Source organism: Pristis pectinata, chromosome 30 (assembly GCF_009764475.1).
Source record: "Pristis pectinata isolate sPriPec2 chromosome 30, sPriPec2.1.pri, whole genome shotgun sequence".
In the NCBI taxonomy this organism is placed as follows: domain Eukaryota; kingdom Metazoa; phylum Chordata; class Chondrichthyes; order Rhinopristiformes; family Pristidae; genus Pristis; species Pristis pectinata.
Window position 1 is genome coordinate 18663487 of NC_067434.1, and position 21033 is coordinate 18684519.

Consider the following 21033-nt stretch of genomic DNA (forward strand, 5'->3'; position numbering starts at 1 on the left):
ATCAGTAGCTTCTCCCAGGCCAATATCAATCTAGCATTGAAGCTTTATAATTAAAGGTTCATTTGGCTCAAATAGGACAGTTTGTGCTGCATAGAACAGTACCGCACAGGAACTGGCCCTTTGGGTCAACATGTCTGTGCTAACCATGATGCTAATCTAACTAATCTCATCTGCCTGCACGTGTCCATATCAGTCTATTCATGCCTGTTCCTGGTCCATATCCCTCTATTCCTGCCTGTTTGTGACTGTCTAAATGCCTCTTAAATATTGCTATTGTACTCTTACCACCTCCCCTGGCAGCACATTACAGGGACCTTCCATTCCCTGTGTAAAATAAAACCTGTCTTGCAACATCTCCTTTAAACTTTCTCCCCCTCACCTTTAAACCTATTCCCTTTGGTATTTGACGTTTCCACCTGGGAAAAAGACTCACATGATCTTGTATAGTTCTATCAGGTTGCCCCTCATGTTCAAGTGCTTCAGAGAAAACAATTCAAGTCTGTCCAACCTCTCCTTATCACTAATACTCTACAATCCAGGCAATATCCTGGTGAACCTCTTCTACACCCTTTCCATAGCCTCCACATCCTTCGTGCGCCTTTCACCGGAATCTGTAGCAGAGCGTTTACTCTGAGCTTGGCTGCACGAAGAGATTATTGAGTGAGCAGAAGAAATGATTCACAGATTTTCTCAAAGCCTCCTTGGGGGAGAAAAAGCTTTAATATCCCCACTGATTGAAGGGATTCAATGGCCCATGACTGTTCATAATAGAGAGGGCGCATTCAGGATGGTGTTTGAGAGCCTAGGGTCCATTTGTCAAGGGTACATAGACGCTCAGTAGAAAATCAAAAAGCTGCAAATGCTGGAAATCTAAAATAAAACCAGAAAATGCTGGAAATGCTCAACTGATCAGGCAACATCTGTGGGAAGAGAAGCAGAATTAATGGTTCAAGTTGAAGACCCTTTATCAGAACTGTGAAGGAGAGAAAAGAAGCCTGTTAACCTGCAGGGTTGGGGTGGGGGATGTCTCTGATGGGGTAAAACTGGGGTGACCATGGGGATAAGCTGTAAACAAGGTTGTCTGGTCAATGAGTGAATGGGAGCAAATAAAGAGTGAGAACATAGACAAAAGATTGTAGGAGTTGTGAAATACAGAGTAGGAAGACATGCCCTGATTTTAACCCCTCAAAGACATTTCCCTCTCCCCAATCCTCCCTGCAGTTTAACAAGTTTCTTGTCACTATTACGACTCTGTTTCTTTTTCCAAAGATGCAGCCTGACTTGTGGATTATTTTCAGCTTTTTCTGTTTTTGTTTTAGCTTGGTAGAAAAGTTGGAAGTTGTGCACTACTTGTTGAGCACTTCATGGTGGGTCCCAAGTTGGCTTCATCAGACAGCTTAGAACCAATAGCAGTGAAATGCAGGAAGCCATTCTGAACCCTAATGCTTAAGAGGAGTATTCATGTAGCAGTGCATGCATTACTGATAGTTCTTTCACTGCCTGTCAACTATTCTGTGCATACATAGCTTCGCAGTGAATAATCCAATTATTTAATTATTATTGTTGCTTCATAACTGACATTTGCAATAATGAAATCTACAGATGGCTTCATTTACAGAAACTTTGTTTTGACATTTTTTTAAGGCTGCTGAAATTGGCCATTTGGAAGAACAAATCATGGGTCTGCACAGTGAGATAGTGGAACTGCAGAGGAGCCCATATGCGAGACGACAGGGAGATGTTATGGAAAACCTGTAAGAAAAATAATTTATACCTGGTATATTAGATTTTCTCACAACTGATAGCTGTATCTTCCCAAAAGAAATTGTGGAAAGTAGTAGGAGACGAAGAATGCAGCATTTTAACATGTAGCCAACAATTTTCAATCTCCAGGAAGTCAAAAAAATGCTGGACTCAGGTTAACTGGCAAAATTCTTGACACGCTTATGGTCACGAAAACAAAAAAAACATGTTTGTTTCTGTATAAGTTTTTGGCATTGCTGTTTTTCATTCATGAGTGTGACAGTAGTGATATGGTGCAGAATTAAAGTGTTGTGCAGTGAGTCTAAAATGTATCTTGTTCCCACTGCAACAGCAGTGAAAGAATGCGTATTTGATGTAATGGGCACTGTATCAAGTGAAGGTGGAAATATATTTTAAGAAGCTATTCTGAATTGTCGAACTAAAATGGATTGAAATGGTCTACGGTACTTGTATTACAACACTTGAGTGTTTCTTCAATAAGTCCAGTGTGGATAAGTTACAAGTATTTTTCCCTGCCCTTTCCATCTACCATTTTTCTCCCCTTCAATCCTTTCTAAGTGTGTATGAGGTGCACCCCTTGCACTTCCCTCTGCAGCTCTGTTCTCCTCCTGACCGAGCCAATAAAACTGTGGAAGGTTGAGGATCCATGCTCGGATTTAAAAAAAAATGATGAGTATGAGAATAATAAATCAATATAAAATGATGAATGGATGCGTCCATGCTACCCCAGCACATTAATGTTTCCTCCAGTTCGCCAAGCTTTAACAAGAACATATGCTAGTCATGATTACTCAGTGTCCTGATGATGCACTCCACGGAGCTACTTCCCCTTTTGTCTCACATATTTACCTTCTGCACGATAGGGAGTCCTAAACCATCATGGAAACTGCTTGGGTCCATGCCCTTTGTGAACAAGAGTAACCTTAGTTTAATCTAATTTTCCATTCAACCACCAAAGTTGATTAATGGTGATCAGAGTGGGAATTTTGCTTTTTGGAGCTCTGGACCTAAATCAACAATAACATAAGTTTTCTTTAAATAAAACTGGGATAATGTACATTCAGGATATAATTGAAAGAGGTGTTTCATTGTTGACTACTCTTATCTTTTTGCCCCCTCTAATGGGGACAACATTAATTTCTAGAAAATTTATTTTTTCAAATTCTGCATCCATGGAATAGTTTATAATCTGCAGAACTATCATTTGTATTGGACTTCTATCACCAAATATTTTGTTACTGAGCTTTCCTTATGACCTTTTTTGACATTGTTACTTAATCATTGTAAAAAAAAGTGTAATTACACCGAGTACCACAGAATCATGAGGCACTTGCTGTTTCTGAGTAGGAAAAATATCCAGTTCTGTTTAGAACAAGTAAATCTGTCATTGTCCAGTTGTGTTAATAGATGCAGGACTTGCATCTGAGAACATAGATATGGGAAGTACTTTACTGTTGAGCAAGCAAGACTGTAAATATATTTCTAAACTTGAAGGAAAGTGTATTGTGCAGCTGAACAGAAAGCAGTAATTTAGTTCTGAGCTTTCACTGGGACAAATGCTTTAACACTGTGTTTGGATTGAATAAGTCCCAGAAAAATCTATAAGTATGCTTTCAGCAGAATAGACCAGTCATCCACACGTTTAGATTAATTTATGAAAGGAATTATTTATGGCAAGTATTGGCCTTCAACAGACATAACAATTCATTAGATTGATTTTCAACTATGTTGGTGTAATAAATCATTTTACTAATCATAATTTTCTTTTCTAGTGAACAGAAAGCCATTGATTTATACAGGAAGCTCAAGGGAAAACCAAAAGGTATTGTGCTTATTTTTAACCCGGCAGATAGCATTTTAGCTCGTATCTTTGTGAACATAGAAGAACATATGAAATTCATCTTAAACATTTTAATTAGGATTTATTGTTGTCTACCCATAAACAACAAGAACTCATTGATTTTAAAACTGACTTTGGGTTCTTTGTCGAAAGATGAAGATTAGGTGTTTATAAACTGTATTGCTGCAGCATTTCTGAATTTTCAGTGGACCTTTTATAAAGGTCTGAGTTAATGTGCAGAAGCTGTGTTACAAAAAAAAAGTGTGTAAGGTTGAGGAGCCGTGCCATTGAATGATGAGAATGAGAAGCATCAAGTCATTATAAAGTGACCAAATGATGGATGTATGCTGTTCCCAGCAGAGCTGTATTTGTGCCAGCTGAGGTGAAGGTGTATAACTGCAGTTATAGACACAGTGTTTTGCTACTTTGCTTCCTGGAGCTACTTCCTCTTCTGTATCACAGACCAGTTATCTACAGAGACTGATGGAAGCCCTTTCCTTGCCTCAAAGAAATCCTGACCCATGAAGTCTTAGGTTCACATCAAACACGCATAAACTGAACCTGCATGGTACACTGCAGTCACTGAAGGAAACCTGTAAAAACCAAATTGTTCCTCAGTATTTCATAGGTACTGATTTAAATTAACAATTGGAATAGACATCTTTTGCGTCTTGCAATCAATACTTCTTATTGATAATGCAAGGCAAAATACTATTCTTGGTCCACTCACCTATTGTTGAAGATGATGGGTCTAATCCACTCAGTCTACAGCAAATTCTTTTTTTAAACAGAAATTATTTCCAAAAAGGTATTTTGCTGGGACTTGTTCTGGAACAGATACTCCTCACCTTCACCTTTTCATTATCATACCATGCATAATTGAAGAAGCCAGCAGAAAGAATGGTCTTGGTTGACATGGTTTTCTAATACTTATTTTTGGAGAAATTAATTTTAGTTTGCTTTGTTAGAGATGTGAAGGTAGCGATTGATTGATGTTGAAGTGTAGGTCCAAGATAAAGTTCAAGATTTGTCTCTAATCCCAGAGGTCCCAGCTTTTTCATAAAACACTAACTTGCAGTCTTCTGAAAGATTGATCAAAGCCATGTGAGAAAGAGTGAGTGAGGACAAAGAAAATTGAGTGAGAGCAGTGAGATTTCAAATATTCTGAAGTACTGAAATATCTCTTCTGTAAGCACATACTGAGAAATCCATCCATTTCAATTGATATGGATATGCAGGGTGAACCTGGCAGGATAGAACATAGAACAATACAGCACAGGAACAGGCCCTTTGGTCCACGATGTTGTGCTGAACTAATTAAACTAGTAATTAAATGCCTAACTAAACTAATCCCTTCTGCCTACACAATGTCCATTTCCCTTCATTCTCTGCACATTCATGTGCTTACCTAAGGGCCTTGTAAATGCCTCGAGAGCATTTGCCTCCACTACCACCCCTGGTAGCGCATTCCAGGCACCCACCACTCTGTATATATTTAAAAAAAACCTTGCCCTGCACATCTCCTTTAAACTTACCCCCCTCACCTTAAATGTATGCCCTCTAGTATTAGACACTTTGACCCTGGGGGAAAAAGATATTGGCTGTCTACTCTATCGATGCCCCTGGTAATCTTATAAACATCTATCAGGCTTCCCTCAGCCTTTGCTGCTCCAGGGAAAACACCCCAAGTTTGTCCAATCTCTCTTTGAAGCAAACTTGAATGATAGGATAGTTGGTTTGGCTGCCACATTTAAGAATCAGTTGGAAAATATTAACGTTTCCAGTAAGAGTGCAATAATGCCTTCAAAAGCCAGAGGGGAGAAGATGAATTAGAATGCATCTGTTGTCTAGATAAGTAGTTGATTAGATCACTTCAAAAAAAATAACTTTGAGTCTGCTTGCATTCTATCTCCAATCATCTGGTTTATTAATGCAAATACATACACCACTGCAGCAATCTCCTGACTTGCATGCCTCTGGCGTCATCTTAATCCTGGGCACTGTGCCATATAAAACACCAACCTTTTATTTAAAAGACTTCCAGTATTCACTCAATAACGTATGTGGCAGTGGGACTGGTGTATCTTTGGTCCATTAGCAAGATTATTATGAGGCAATTTACTTTTCTTTTAGTGTTTGCAAAGCAAATAATTTTCCATGTCTGTAGGGTGGAAAGGCCATGATTTGACTGTTAACAGATGGCAACAATTTTGTGTCTATCAATACTGTTGAGTAGATGTGCTCTGGTGCATCTGACCTTTTGAAGTATTACAGTGCAAGCTCCATTGAAAAGTGATGGAAATTGAATTATTTCACAAAATAATTGGCTTAGCATTTTGCTCCTGTTGTCATTGCAAGTTCTTCAATGTACTTCTGGAAAATACTTTTTCTTAGCAAAGCAGTAAGAAATTATCAAAAGGCAGTAAAACTGCATATGCTGGAAATTAGAAATAAGAACAAAAAATGCTGTGAATACTCAGCAGGTCGGGCAGCATTTGTGAAGAGAGAAATGGGTTTAACTTGACCATTCATCAGAATAAAAAATGTTTTGTTTTAAGACTCGCATCAATATGGAGACAGTACAGAGATGGTGAAGATCATTGTGCAGACAGTTCAGAATCAAGATCGTGTGCTGAAGGAGCTGTATACCCATCTCAGGTATGAATACTTAAGATTTTGATAAGGTTGTATAAGTAGTTTAAAAGTTGGGAAGATCATGATTCAGTGATAGTGAAGGTATGGCAATATATATCTAAGTCAGTGAAATTTGTGTCTTGGAAGTCAAGGTGTATCAACGTTGTCCTTCTCCTTCTGGAGTATAAAGTTCAGGAAGTGGTGTTGAAGAAGCCTTGGTGAGTTGCCGTAGCATATCCATGCTACAGGCTCGTTATGGAAATGGTAGAGGGTGTGGAAGTTTAGGCTGATAGGAAAAACTAGAATTGAGCAGAGTGCACCCATTCAGGTATTCCAATGTACTTCTGACATGGTGGATTGGCTTTGGGAGTTGACTGACACATCGTCATTGAACATCCAGCTTCAGATCTGCTTTAATAACCACAACATACAGTATATGTGGCTAGTCAAGCTGAAATTTGGTTATGTTCTTCATAAGCCTGAAGATCCACTCTCAACGATTCAGGAACAGCTTCTTCGCCTCCGCCATCAGATTCCTGAAGTCCATGAACACTACCTTGCTATTCTTTCTTTGTGTACTTTTTATTTATTTTTGTAATTTATAGTAATTTTGTAGCTTTGCACTATACTGCTGCCACAAAACAACAAATTTCACGTTATATAAGTCAGTGATAATAAATCTGATTCTAATTCACTGTCTTACAATAATGCTGCAGGTTGATGGATCAACTTTATTGGCCATGTAATTTTCAGCTGTTTTTGAAACCTTATAAAAATATGTTGCAGTTACTTGATTCACTAACATTTGTAAATATTTCTTGAAGAGTCATTGCTTCCTGAAGTTGAGATTTCTAAGGAAACTTGGGTTGTTCTGCTATTTAATATGCTTGTTTTCATTTAGTTTATGGCATAACTAAATTTGTTATTTTTATATATTTTTATATATATAGTACCTTGTACATGTGTGGCAGGGTATTTTGTGCTACTTAACAATCATTCCTTTGTCAGTGGCCAGTACCTGAAAGATCCACACTAGCCACCAGCTGTCACACTCTGACGTGGAAACTATCATAAGATCTATGATTTGTTTTGTTGATTCAGATGTCTTTGATAACTTTGTCAGCATTGTGCTGCATCATCCCTGTCAAGCATAAATCTCCCCTTTTGAATGAGCTTCTTGTTTGCATCCTCTTTAAGTTCTGAAAGTGCTCTTGTTTATCTCAGTTTTGTGTCTATTGATACCTCCCGTACCTGTGCAACACAAAAATGCTTGAGTAACAGTGCTCACTTACCAGACAGGAATTGGGTCCAATGAAACCCTGGTGTGTATTTTGTTTTTCTCCTAAACAATTAGAATACAGTACCATTTCTTTTAATCCGGTGATTCCTTTGTGGATATTTCCTCAGCAGAGTGGACAATTGAGAATTGTGCTCTTTTCCCTCCCCACCCAAGTTTCACAGTGTGTGAACATGTGAATGGAATTTACAGCAGAAAAACAAGCCATTCAATCCAATTGGTGCATGCTAGTGTTTATTCTCCTCACCGGCTCTGTCCACCCTTCCTAATCTACTATTGCCTATGTCCCTCCCCCCCAACACATCCCCCATGAACATATTACAGTTCTCTTTAAGTGGATCCACACTAGTTGCTTCCTTGTAGTTGTGAGTTCAACATTTTCATCGTTCTTTGGCTAAAGCTTTTTGCTTGTACAAGAGCTTTCCGGTTTACAGAAAACTTGGCTTGCAGAAATCTGATTCCGTGCAAATTCTCTTTAAATATGTAGAAACAAACAACATCTCTGAAAATAAACCTACCAACTGTACTTCATCATGGATGTTTGTTATAGAGTCTTCAAAGTTTAAAATAATGTATAATTAAAGCTGAAAATGTCTGTGTGGGCAAACATCCAAGTGTTTAAACCATGGCTTGATTAAAATGAAATGTCTTGGAATTTCATTTCCTCTGCCGATGCTCTGCCTCTTTTATGACCGTATCTGCAGTGACTGGCTGCAAATAAACTTCCATTGTTATTTCTGTTGCCCACTTGTTTCTCCTTATGGAGAAATTGTTTGTTTCTGACTTGAGGATAAATCAGTTTACTGACAGTACTCAGGAACAGAACTCTTGCATAACTTGTGCCTACATTTAACTTCAAAGAGAAAAGTAAGAGATGTACCTCATATTGGGTATAGCTTTTACTGCTAACATGAAAAGGGCGTTAATAAGTATTGAAATAAACTAAGGTTCTTTCAAATCTTGAAATGCATATCATTATCTCTGACATACAAACCTTTGCCTCTGTTGTCAGCCAAAACTGTTGGTTTCTTTACATGCTCTGTGTTAATCAATGTCATTCTTGTAAGCCATTAAATATATTATCAGCAAACTGTCTTGATATCTTTCTCCCAATATGTCTGTCTTTGTAAATTACAGTAAATTGTTGGCCTGTAAGCAGAAGATCATTGATCTTTTTCCAAAGATTGAACAAGCACTTGACAACATCAGAGAAAATGAAAAAATGTTGTTGAGATCACAAGAGAAACGACAGAAAGAAATATGGTATTTGTTAAAGATTGCATGTGTAAGTACTTTGTTTTTTCCCCCAAAAATTATCAGCTCTCTGAAGTTCAATAAAAACTCTTACCAATTTTTATACCAATTCATACAATTAACCTTGCTATTATGAGAGGGAACTTGATTGAAACATCATAAGAATCTTGTCAGGTTTGATGTTTTTTCTGAGAGAATCTAGAATTAGGGATTACTGTTTAAAAATAAGAGATGCCCATTTTAAACCAAGATGCAGTACAATTTTTGTTCCCTCAGAGTTGTGAGTCTTTGAAACTTACTTCCAGTGCCCTTTTGAGGAAGAAGTGTTTTTTAGTATTTTTGAAGACCGAGGTAGATAGATTCTTTCTAAGCAAAGGTATCAAAGCTTACTGTAGGGAAGACAGGAATATAGAGTTGAGGTTCAATCAGATCAGCCATGATCTTGTTAAATGGTGGAGCAGTCTTCAGGGGCAAGGTGGAACCCTACAGTTATTCTGCAGGTTCCAGGGATATGATTTCAACCTGTCAAAAATCCTTTTGAATTGCAATAGAACTAACAATTCATACATGCCAGTATAATTGGGATACTTTTAAACAAGATTCAAAATGTATTTTAAATGGTTTGTTACATCTGAGATCTGTAATGAAAAATTAACAGATTATGAAAATTGCTCCCATTGATAATATTTATTTCAAAATATTAGCTACACAATTCACCGTGTGCTAAATAGCAGAAATATGAATCTATCCTTTAAGCTTGTTTGTGATCTGGAGGTTTTCTCTTTTGCAATGAATCCGAGATCCTCTACTCTGAAAGGAGTAAGTTTTCTTTTTGACAAAGGTAAAACCATAATGCCCCTTAATGTTAATATCATCCCTCTTTCTTGATTTGAAATGGGAAAAAATCACATTAATTAAGCTTTTCATGACCTTTCGGTATTTCATTTCTTTCAGAGCACAGCTCGAGGACCTGAAAGTGCCAGTCCTGAGTCGTCATGTTCACCCCATGGTTTAGGGTGGGCACAGCAAGGACAAACTTTAATGCCACAAAATACTTTGCCGAACCCGTTGTCCTCTATATCTGTATTGAAAAAGAGGTAGGAACTGTTTGAATTTTCTAGGCCTTTTCTTGTGTGTATTTAAATATAGACAGTTAAAATTTTCAATAAGAATTACATTTGATGGTGCAAAATCAGCTAAAATACAGGGAGGAAACTAAAAATGTGGGAACTATAGTTCTGACAATTTAATAATTTTAACATGTTCAATGTAAGCTTTATGAATGTTCAGAACCCAGTTTTTGCTTCAGCTACTGATTTGTCTTTTTAGAGATGCTTTGAAATTCTGTTAATTCAAATGGATGCAAGAAGAAACAAAGCTGATAAGTGTGATTGTGTTTGTGGACTTATATACACACACACACACACACACACACACACACACACACACACACACACACACACACACACGTCATGTATTAGGAACAAATGTATTAAGTATACAACCAGTTTTGGGTCCAAGGAAAGCCTTGCAATCAGGAAATAATCTGCACGTAAAAACAAGAAGATGCTGGAGGACTGCCCTTGTTTCCCTAATAATCTACACAATATTGCCTGGGAATGGAATTATTAGCAAACATAGGAGGACATTGGCAACGGGCATACAGAATTGACCAAGGGAGAGAAAGCACAAGGTTATTAGTAAACAGCTGTTTGTTGGACTAGAGGGAGGTAAACATTGAAATTCCCTCAGCTTTAATACCAGGACTGCAGTTATTTTGTATGCAAGTTAGTGACCAAAACCTCTAGATACAGGATAATTTCAGAATTTGCTATGAATATGAATCTTGGTAGTGTGGTGAAGGGTGAGGAAATAGAAAATAGAACTTAAAATGTGTTGAACTAATTAAACGCCTATCTAAACTAGTCCCATCTGCCTACACATCGTCCATGTCCCTCCATTCTCTCTGTATTCATGTGCCTATCTAAGAGCCTCTTAAATGCCTCCTATCGTATTTGCCTCCATTACCACCCTTGGCAGTGCGTTCCAGGCACCCAGCACTCTCTAATGTGTTTTTAAAACAAAAGTTGCCCCACACATCTCCTTTGAACTTGCTCTCTCTGGCCTAAATGCATGCCCTCTGGTATTAGACAAGTAGTAAAAGACTTTGAGGACTACAATAGACTGATGTGACAGCCTGGGACTTGGGAGTTGAAATTCATTGTGGCAAAGTGTGATGTCATACATTTTGTTAGAAGAACATGAGGCAGTATAAGCTCAATTTTACCACTTTAAAAGGGTGCAGGTACTGGGGAAGTTTGTGCAATTTTATTGAGGATGGTAGTATAGGTCAACTAAACTGTTAAGGTCCAGCATCCCATATATCTAATAAGAGGCAAAAACCTAAAATTGAAGTGCAGAGCACCCATATTTGTAAAGCATTCATAAATGCCTTTTTGCAAATGGTTTAATGCAATAGCTTCATTTCAGTAGAAGTCCTGTTCGTTGCAAAATTGGACCAGGTAGTTTGGGGAGCAATTCAACTTTTTATTGCTGACATTTTTCTGTGTCGTTCTTTCAAATAATGATTTCATCAATAATCAACACGTGTTCACTTGTGCTTTACGGACAAATAAGAGCAATGATATGCAAAATTTAACTGCTTTAACTTTCAGAAAATGAGGACTGAACCCTATGGAAGGTTACCAAGGAGATGTAAATTTGAGGTCTCTACAGGAACATTGATGTGTTGTGTGAATCTGCTTGAGTGTCAAATACATGTTTTACTCCTCATTGCTGGGATTCACCATACTTATACACAGCAGAGGGACATGATGTGATGTGTTAACTTTGTAGAATGATGAGCCCGTGCCCAGCAGTAGCTTGTGGGCCAGTTGCAGCATTTTGGGGTGGGGGAGGTGGCTGGTGTATGGATGTTGGGGTTATGTGGCCAGACACATTACAGGCATGTGATACCCTCTCTTGTGTCTGCCCCTGTATCCACGGCACCCTTTTCTGCTGCAGTATTGTGGTTACCTTGGGGGCAAGCTCTTTTTTGATAGAGACGCAACACCTGCAATCTCTGGAAGTTGTTCCCATTAGCAACTATGCAGCTCGCTTTTCAATACAGCAGTCAGAGTCATAGCCATCCCAATATTTTTTTAATATAATGCAAGTTTTCCCAGTTTGCCGCTTTTTCGCATCTCCCCATGAGGCACTGAGGCAAAACAGAGCACCAAACAAGCGTGATATCCTATTACTTGACATCAAGAGTGCAAAAGCAAGAGAGTAGTGCTATACCTTTATAAGATACTGGTTTATCTCATTGAGCAGTAGGTCTAGTACAAGTTCAAGTTTGTTGTCATGGGCATATATACACAGGATATAAATACCATGAAAGTTAGCTTTTTGCAGCAGCAGCACAGTACATTACAAACCGGACAGACCTATTAACATAAATTATACGTGCACGACAAAACAAAGACACTAGTGCAAATTGAGAGAGAAAAAAAGAAATATGGTCTAATTCTGGGCACCTTGCTTTAAGAAGGATGTGAAGTTATTGGCAAAGGTCGTTAGATATTTTGTCATATGGCTTCAGAAATGAACTAATTCTTTTATGTGAAAAGACGGGAAGTTAGATGGAATTGCTTAAAGCTGTGGTACATTTTTTTTAGAGAAAATAGTAGTTTCCAATGGCTGGAAGATTGACACCTAGAAGTCACATATTTTGGCAATTGGAAGAACTGGAGGCAATATAAGGAAAAAATTATTTTATGCAATATGGTTAGGATAAGATGTTCACTGCCTGTTAGGATGGTTGAAGCCAGTTCATTTATAGCCTTTGAAAAGTATTTGGAAAAATATTTGAAGGAGAAGACAAGGGGTAAGAGCAGGGAATGGGACTAACTGGATTACTGTTCAGAAGAGCTGATGTAGACTTGATGGGCTGTTGTGTTCTGTTTCTTCATGCATCCTATCCTTCCTTTCAGTGAATCATCAATGACTGTAATCGAAGAAAACCAGTGTTTCTGCAGCCAGTTGCACAGTCTGATGCAAGAAACTCTATCAGAACAGAAATACAGTATATCGGTGAGAATTATTCAGTATCTTAATTGTGACAGTTTCAGTCACTTGCTGTGTGTTGTCATTTTTAGGTGTCAACCTATTGTCCTGCTTAGACTATTGAGATTCCTTTTAAAAACGTTGCCATGATATTTTGTTTTCTGAGACGCATCCTGAGGAATCCGAGAGGTCAGTTTTTGTTTTACAGTGTTATGTGGACCGTCCTGCCAGAGGCAGTGGTGAATCGCATATAGTTACTATGCTTAAGAGGCATTTAAATAGGCAAGGCATGGAAGGATACAATATCCTAATGCTGGCAAATGGGATTACTGTGGATGGGCATAAAGATTGGCCTGGGCACGGTGGGGCGAAGGGCCTGTTTCTGTGCTGTATCACTCTGTGGTTCTCGGACTGGGATTTTGCAAAGGAGGGCCCATTGACATGATTAGTGTGAGAATTAATTTTTCAGCTCATCGCCTGACATTATAAATCTTGCTAAAAAGGTGAATTTGTAATGGTAGCAATGCTGTCAACCTTGCAGTACAAAAAGCTGCTGCCACTAAAACTCTTACTGTTGAAGAGCTTTTGAAAATTAAGCCATGGCTACTACTGATCTTAACATTTTAATATAATAGATTTCACTATTATATGACTCAAGTGATCAGTGTTTTTATGTTCTAAATTTTTTCATTCAACCTAAGTAATGTATTTTGCAATTCATGTCATTGCTGTGTGTAAGCACTTGAATGAAGAACACCTAGCCAGTTCTGTAATTTGTTTTGGTTACACACAGTCTGATACCTTGTAGTATCTTGAACTCTGACTTGTGTTACTTAGTTAACATGAAGCTTTATCAATATCATTGTAACCAGGCATGGGCTTTCAGAGTGTAAGAGCAGACAGCCTGCTTGTTTGATGGATGGAGTGGATGAAAAATTGATTTTCTTCACAGTACACAGTAGTCAGCATCCATTAACTTTTTTTTTTCAGTCTCTTGATTGGAGTTGGCTTGAAGAAATGGTATCAGACAGACCCTGAAATTCATATCTTGGTGTGGCATTTGATTTCTTGAGCCCTGATCACCAAAAGACCATGAGTCGGTATGGATTTGCGGTGGTGAATGCTATGAAGAAGAATTGTATTTCTGGAGCCTGGAAAATGAATCCTTCTGTCTCTCAGAAGTCTCTTGGTGTTTTAGTCGCACTGTTTCAGTTCAGCTAAGATAACGCAAGAATATGCTGAACATGCCAGTACGCTGCTTTATCACTTTGTCACTGACTGTTAGCTTTCAAATCACACTTGCTGCAGTAACAGTTTATAAAGTTCTCTTAGATTTTTTTCCCTAGCCTTACAAAATGTAATAAAAACAATAAATGATGGAAATCATATACAGCCCTGTCAACAATAGCAAAGATAAAAATATAGATTTGCAAATTGTTTTTTGTTCTATGGAAGGGTCAACACTCAAATGTTTTAATCAGCTGTTGATGGACTTGTATACATCTAGGATTTACAGCTTCTGCCATTTAATTTCATATTTTATTTCACTTATTTACATAAGTATTTATTCAGTGTCCAGTTTTTTTTTCAAATTTCCTTCTACATTTTGTACAGAGTCAAATAACAGTCTGAGTTTTGTTTGTGAGTTTATAGTTTGTGGAAATGACCATTTTAATTCACCTTTCCACAAGTTGACTTGAGGAATGTTACTGAGAGGAAAATTCTTGTTACGGCTGAATGTAGTACCTTGGGTTGTAAAGAGGCCAGAGATTTCAAAACCTTGTGAGTTATTTAGTTTAATCACTGTGCATGATACTGTGGTTTCCACAGCTCCTAACATAATCTGAAGTGGTGGCCATTGCACAGTGATGTTCTCACTGATGATATTTTTAATGTGGCCCGGAGATCTGACTAGAGGCTTTTGATACAGATTCCCAAATAATTTATTTTAAGAAAAATTATCAAATGAGTTTCTGTGGCTATTATTTTATCAAATGAAATGATGGGCTGCAGGTTTCCTATCATTTCAGTTCCACTTTTGAAAGGGGAAATAAATATTTTTTAAAATTCCCTGCTTGGAAGCTACATTCTTTTAAAAGGAACGATTTTGCCGTTACCATAAACAGAAACATAAATTTGCGACGTGTAGCTGCCTGAACAGTTTGTCAATTACTTTTGAAAACTTCCAACAATTTTGTGTTAAACTCAAAGTTTGTCTCTGACCTCGCTACTCTAATTTTAACTTTGCCTTCTTAGTATTTTAAAGGATTTGGCTATCATGATTTTAATTTGCAGTCAGCTCTGCAGATTGTTTCTAAACAAAACAATTTAACCATCCAACTTTCAGAATTTTGATTTTTTTTTAAAAAATGTGGGAGATATACTCAATAATATGAAGTTTTTGCCACACCCTCATTCCTCATCTTCCTAATTTTTGTCTAGAGGAGTAAATAATCCCTCCAAAGAATCGGCCATTATTGCTCTAAAACTAGTTGTTGACTTGATGCACCAAACAAAAAAAAATTGCAGAACCTCTTTTTTTCTCTCTTTGCAAAGTAATCTTGCATCAGCAGTAGTGAGGTTGGCTTATGCCTCAGTGTGCAACTTACTTTGTGCATTCCCTATCTGATGTAATATCTTACTTTTAAATTCATGCGAAAAGAACAAATACCATAATGTTTAATTTTTTTAAAATGTTCTGTTCAGTCAGCCATTAAGCTAAAACGTATTGCTTCTGTGACATTAAATATGGTTGTGTATAAGCAAATACTTTTATTTTAATTGATTAGTACAAATTGAGACTTTTTGCAACTGACAAATAACTAAAGATGAAAGTCTATCTGGTCATTGGGATGATTCAAAATGAGCAATTGAATATTCACTGGAAAATTATTTATTATTTTTATAATACAAGAAATTCAAACTACAGAATACACTTTTTTTTATATATAAAATAACCCAATGGATTATAGAAAATAATAATGCTAGCTCTTCAAGTGAGCAATGAGGGTCTGATGTAGGTGATCCAATTTCCATTCCCCAAGGTTTATGTAGTTGATGTTGTATGAATGTGTTTTTTAGCTGAATTCCCTTTCTTATTTCTGCTGTCATGCACTTAGAGGCTGGATCTTGAAATGTGAAAAGTTTCATAATATTTTTTCAGTTGCTTTTGCCTTTCTGATTTTTAGGGGCAGACGTGCACTTAAATATGATATAAATGCAGAGATTGTGAATCAATGTGTTTGTCATTTTGGTTTGCAGTATCATTTATGCACGTGTGTGTAATGTGGTTTGAAAGGAAAACATACTCCTGGTGAATTTGTAAACCCAATGATTACCTAGAAATTCAATTGTTTAAAGCTTTTTCAGCTTTTAGAAATTGACTTTAACTAGAGTGAAATGTGATGATGGCAATTACTAGATTGTTTCCTGTCACTCTGAAAATTCAACCAGGTACTTCCCAGAGTGAATCTGATCTATGCATCCCATTGAATGGTCCTTTCAGAGGATTACTGGGGCAGTTAGACCAAGTTTTTCTGGGCAACCATCATTGGGGATCACATCTCATCAAGCATCGGGGTTTGGATTGAATCTTGTATTTGCCTTCTCATGCTTTGGGGCTCATCCCTGCTACACAGCATTGATCACCACCCCAAACTTACAGACCTTCCCAGCCCTCCAATCAGCACAGTCTCATGACCCCAGACTCTTGCCCTCAGACCTCTCTATCTTTTCTTCTTCCCTCTTTCTCTTCAACTCTGATCTTCCTGGCAAACCCTTAGCCCCATTTCAGGCCACTTGCTTTGCTCACTGACCTAATATTTACTCCTGGGAAGCACATACTGCAATACAGAAATGTGCCATGCCCTTTGAGAGGTCTTGGGCTTCATGTGCTACTGAAATTTGCAACGACAGGCAATCAAAATGTTCATTGTGCACCACTGCTGTGACCTAATTGGTGGCCTAGCATTTCTCGGCCAGTGTGCATTTACTGGGATTGCAAAACAATAATGTGACAAATATTAGGACGTTAGGTATATTTTAATGTCTTAATGCTTACCTAAATCTTTTATGATATACAGAATCAACATGGAGAAATTTTACTCTTCAACTTAAACACACTCATGTCCTCTTTTGTACCACAGATTCTGCTGTCAGTTCTGCATCTCTTGTCTGTATCTTTCAAAAAAAAAGTTGTATGGCAGCTTTGATTGCACTTTGCACTTTTAAGATGTCATGTTGTTTTGATTTTGTTTTAATTCTGAAGTTTGTTCATACTACCTAAAATGCTCATATTCAATGTAACATGTTGAACACAATGGCGTGTAATGCCACACGTGCTTTAAATACATAATACTTTTTTCTCTTGGATTCGTGAAAAGAGGGATGTGCACATTTTCTGCAGACCCACAAGCTTTTATGTTGAAATAAACCGTTTCTTCAATGTCATAAAATGACACATGCATACATTCCACTGATGAATGTATTTTTTAAAAAAATGGAGTTTGGTGTACAGATTTCTTTAGAATGTATCAGCCATAACAAATCAAAGTTTTGTATTATGTGTGGTTTTCGGGATTTTCAGTTATTATACATGATGCCTCAGAGTACATTTTGTTATTGATGTTGTATTATTGTTCCTCCTTCAATTTAATTATATTTATGCATCTCTTAAGTATCAAAAACATTAAGAGCCCCTCATTAAGGTCCTCATTCCTCCATTGCAAATTATCACCTCATCCCAACTCCCTCTTCATTGACAAAATTATTGAACTTTCTGTTGCTCCCTTAATCTCTTTCTGTCTTTTCCAAAACTTTGTTTGACTCTCGACATCTTTAGCACAGTACTGAAGCACATCTTCTCCAAGCCCCCTCCTCTCCTTTCCCAACTTGCCTGCAGCAATCCTGCAGAATCCTCCTCTTTACTGTCACTGATCAGGGTAAGACTCCAGTCCTAACACCAGCCCTAAGCTGACTCTATCCAATTATATCCAAAAGAATTACATCCAAGACCTTTCCTTCCTCACAAATTATTACTTCTAAGTATCCCCCAAAAGTCTGTCCTTGACACCCTCTGATTTCTCATCTGCCAGAGACATACGAGAGCAGTGTCATTTGCCCTGTAGGCTGAAGACCCCCAGCTGTATCTCACCACCACCTCACTTGACCTTTTCAGTACCCCTAAATCTCCCTGCCACAGTCATAATTCCCTAGCTATCTCCCTAGCAATCACTTGAGGATGACAAAGACTTTGCAATCTTGGTCTCCCTTTTGAGCTTAAAATAGGTTCCTGACCACATAGCCATGTCATTGCTGTCACTTCCCATTCCCACCTCTGTAATGTTGTGTGCCTCCATCTTACCTCAGCTCACCTGCTACTGAATACCTCATTCACGTCTTTATTACCTTTTTGGAGTTGACTATTCCTGAAGAGACTTTAAACTTCCATAAACATGAGGTCACCCACAACCCTGCTCCTCTTGTCCTAGCTCACACCAAATCTGATCACCCATCACTCCCGTACTTGCTCTCAGTTAAGCAGCAACTAAATTTTAAGATTGGTGTAATTAGTAGCCTTGTCCCTCCTCTTTCAATATCCTTCATCCTTTGAACCCACCGAGATATCTGTGCTCCTCCAAATCTGGTCTTCTACGCCTCCTGTTTACTTGATCTACTTTTGGCAATCACCAAAGCCCTAAATTCTGGATTATTCTCCTTAAATCTTTCTGCCTCTCTCACTCCCTCATTCCTCTTCCAAGTCACCCCTTAAAACCCATGTCTTTGAACTTGCTGTCTTAAAATCCCTTATGTGGCTTGTGTCAAATTTTGTTTCTTAATAATCCCATAAAACATTGGAGATGTTTTACTGCGTTAAGGGTGCAACATAAATGCAGATGTTCTTGTCAATGTAGAATGGTTTGTGTGTTTTGATTGATGTTTCAAAAGGTGCAAGATGTAAATGACTCAAGTCCATTGCTGTGGAATTATTTTAAACTGACGGAAAAGGAAAACTAGCTACCAAATTTAAATAAAGTTTTTAAAAACTAAAATTGCACTGTTCTCTTCTGTGGATCATGCTTTTACTCTCTCCCTTCCACCCCTTCTTTGTAATTTACCACTTACTCTTCAGACAATTCCTATCTGTTAATCGTCTGTAAACTGAAAGTTCATTAGCTGACTCACTTTGAGACAAAAACAAAACAAAAATCTCTGGAAATCTGGAATAAAAGCAGCAAACTGGGTTCTTCTGTTGGTCACCCTGAGGGCCCCAAGAACTGACCGCTGGTTAAAATTGAAGTGACGAGAAGATCTGACCTAGAATAAATGACTGATTCCTGATGTATGTTAGTAAACCAGTGGGGTACGTTAATCAAACTTTCTGTGTGCTAGATAATTTTAATTGCATAAACCATTTACTCTTTGATTAATTGATTATGAATGCTTAAACCTATTAATATGCTTGAAATCTGAGGTATCAATGGAAAACCTTGGGAATGCTTGGTATATCAAGCAACGGATGTGGAGAGAGAAAGGATTAACATTTCAGGTTGATGATATTTTGGCAGAACTGGAAAATGGTGTAGATTAGATTAGTTTATTGTCATAAACATCAGGGTGCAATAAAATTCCTTGCTTACATGAAGTTCATAGAGTAAATAGTATACATAATAATAAATACAATAAGTACAACAATGAGCGCAAAACAATAGAATGGTGCAAAGATTGAGGTGCAATCTGAATTAGGGCAAAAAGTGACAATAGCAAATCACCGAGAGAGATTGAGTTAAGAGTCTGAGAATGTGGCAGCACAACTGGGAAGAGGATGTGAAAGAGATGATTGGTTCTGGAGTCTGATAGCAGTGGAAAGAAGCTGTTCTTAAGTCTGGATATCCAGGCTTTGTTTTAAGCATGTGCAGAGACAGTAAAGAGATGGGAGGAAGTGATTCATTTACAAAAACTGCAAATGGAAGGCGAAGCAAGGTTAAGTAAAGAAACCACAAAAAAAAGGTCTCCAGGAGATGTCAATGGTATAGCAGGATCTAAGATGATCAGAATTATATCAGCTTTGCCCAATCAAAAGATCTGGAAAAGATGAAAGGGCCAGAAGTTGACATCCAGGTGGAATTAAGATGCTGAAGATAATAGGTTGAAAAACTCCGTGATGCAGAAGAGAAGGTGATAGAAGAAGAGTTGAGCATTGGATTGAACTCGATGTTTATTGATGTAGTGTGTTGTAGTACGATACTTTTCCAGAAGACGTTGGCTTTAATCAAAGAGCGAATGGTTTGATGACAGCGCAAACATAGAACAGTGTGAGATTGGAAGAAAGGATAGAGGAAAATGAAGTTGAGAAAGTGTTAGGAATCTAAGAGTTGTTGAAGCACCTGTAAAGAAGAAAGAAAATGTTTTTATCCAAAAGTTGGGATGGAATTCAGCTGTAGACCAGGTGTGAAAGAGCTGGTGCTGCTGATTGTTTGTGACCATCACAGTTGAAGCTGTCTTGGTGAGTGACCAAAAATAACCACATGCAAGATTACAGTGAAGACAGTAAAGAAATTGAAAGAGGTACAGAGAGGTGCAAAACCAGGAAAAGTATGCCAGGAGGTAAGTAAGTCTAACACCCAGTGTTTAATTCTTCTATTGGCTTCATCTCCGCATCAACTTCTTGGCCAGGAGTCTTCCAACTTCAACCGTCTCATCTTGAGAATTCTCATTCCTTCCTCTGGCCTCTGACCCTCTCTGGACCTTTTCATTGGGTTAACAATGTGAGAAAGTGTAATTTACTTGCTCAAAAATGATCAAAAAATAAGAAAAATACAGAGAAACGTTACCATGGGAGGAAAAAAAAATACACGTAAAGTGTGCATTAACTGGTATAAACTGATGGTGCTGCAATCATATCACCACTCTTCTTAAAAATTAATAACCTTTGCAGAGAAGCACATGGCAGATAATTTGAAGAAGACAATACAGCAGAAGGTGATTTGGGTAATTCTGACAATAATGCGATGAGAAAATTGGTTGGAGACAAAAATGATAACTTATTCTTCTTTCCAACTTTTTAATAACTTTATAAATATCCCTGTTACTTGAATTAGAATTGGAAAAACTACAAGAAGTAATGCTGTGATTTTTTTCAATGGAGTCAATATTATCATTTGCTTTTCTGCAACTTTGG

General features: G+C 37.7%; 1 protein-coding gene across 1 annotated transcript in view; it reads left to right on the forward strand.

Annotated features, from left to right (window-relative positions):
- chuk (component of inhibitor of nuclear factor kappa B kinase complex) overlaps window positions 1–18860 on the forward strand; it is a 63115-nt gene extending 44255 nt beyond the window's left edge. Inside the window, exons 16-22 of the mRNA XM_052041535.1 lie at window positions 1645–1754; window positions 3537–3586; window positions 6163–6262; window positions 8673–8820; window positions 9744–9886; window positions 12782–12881; window positions 13845–18860. Coding sequence (XP_051897495.1) covers window positions 1645–1754; window positions 3537–3586; window positions 6163–6262; window positions 8673–8820; window positions 9744–9886; window positions 12782–12881; window positions 13845–13892 — 699 coding nt within the window. The 3' untranslated portion in view covers window positions 13893–18860. The remainder of the gene's footprint in view (window positions 1–1644; window positions 1755–3536; window positions 3587–6162; window positions 6263–8672; window positions 8821–9743; window positions 9887–12781; window positions 12882–13844) is intronic.
- Window positions 18861–21033: the final 2173 nt, after the last annotated feature.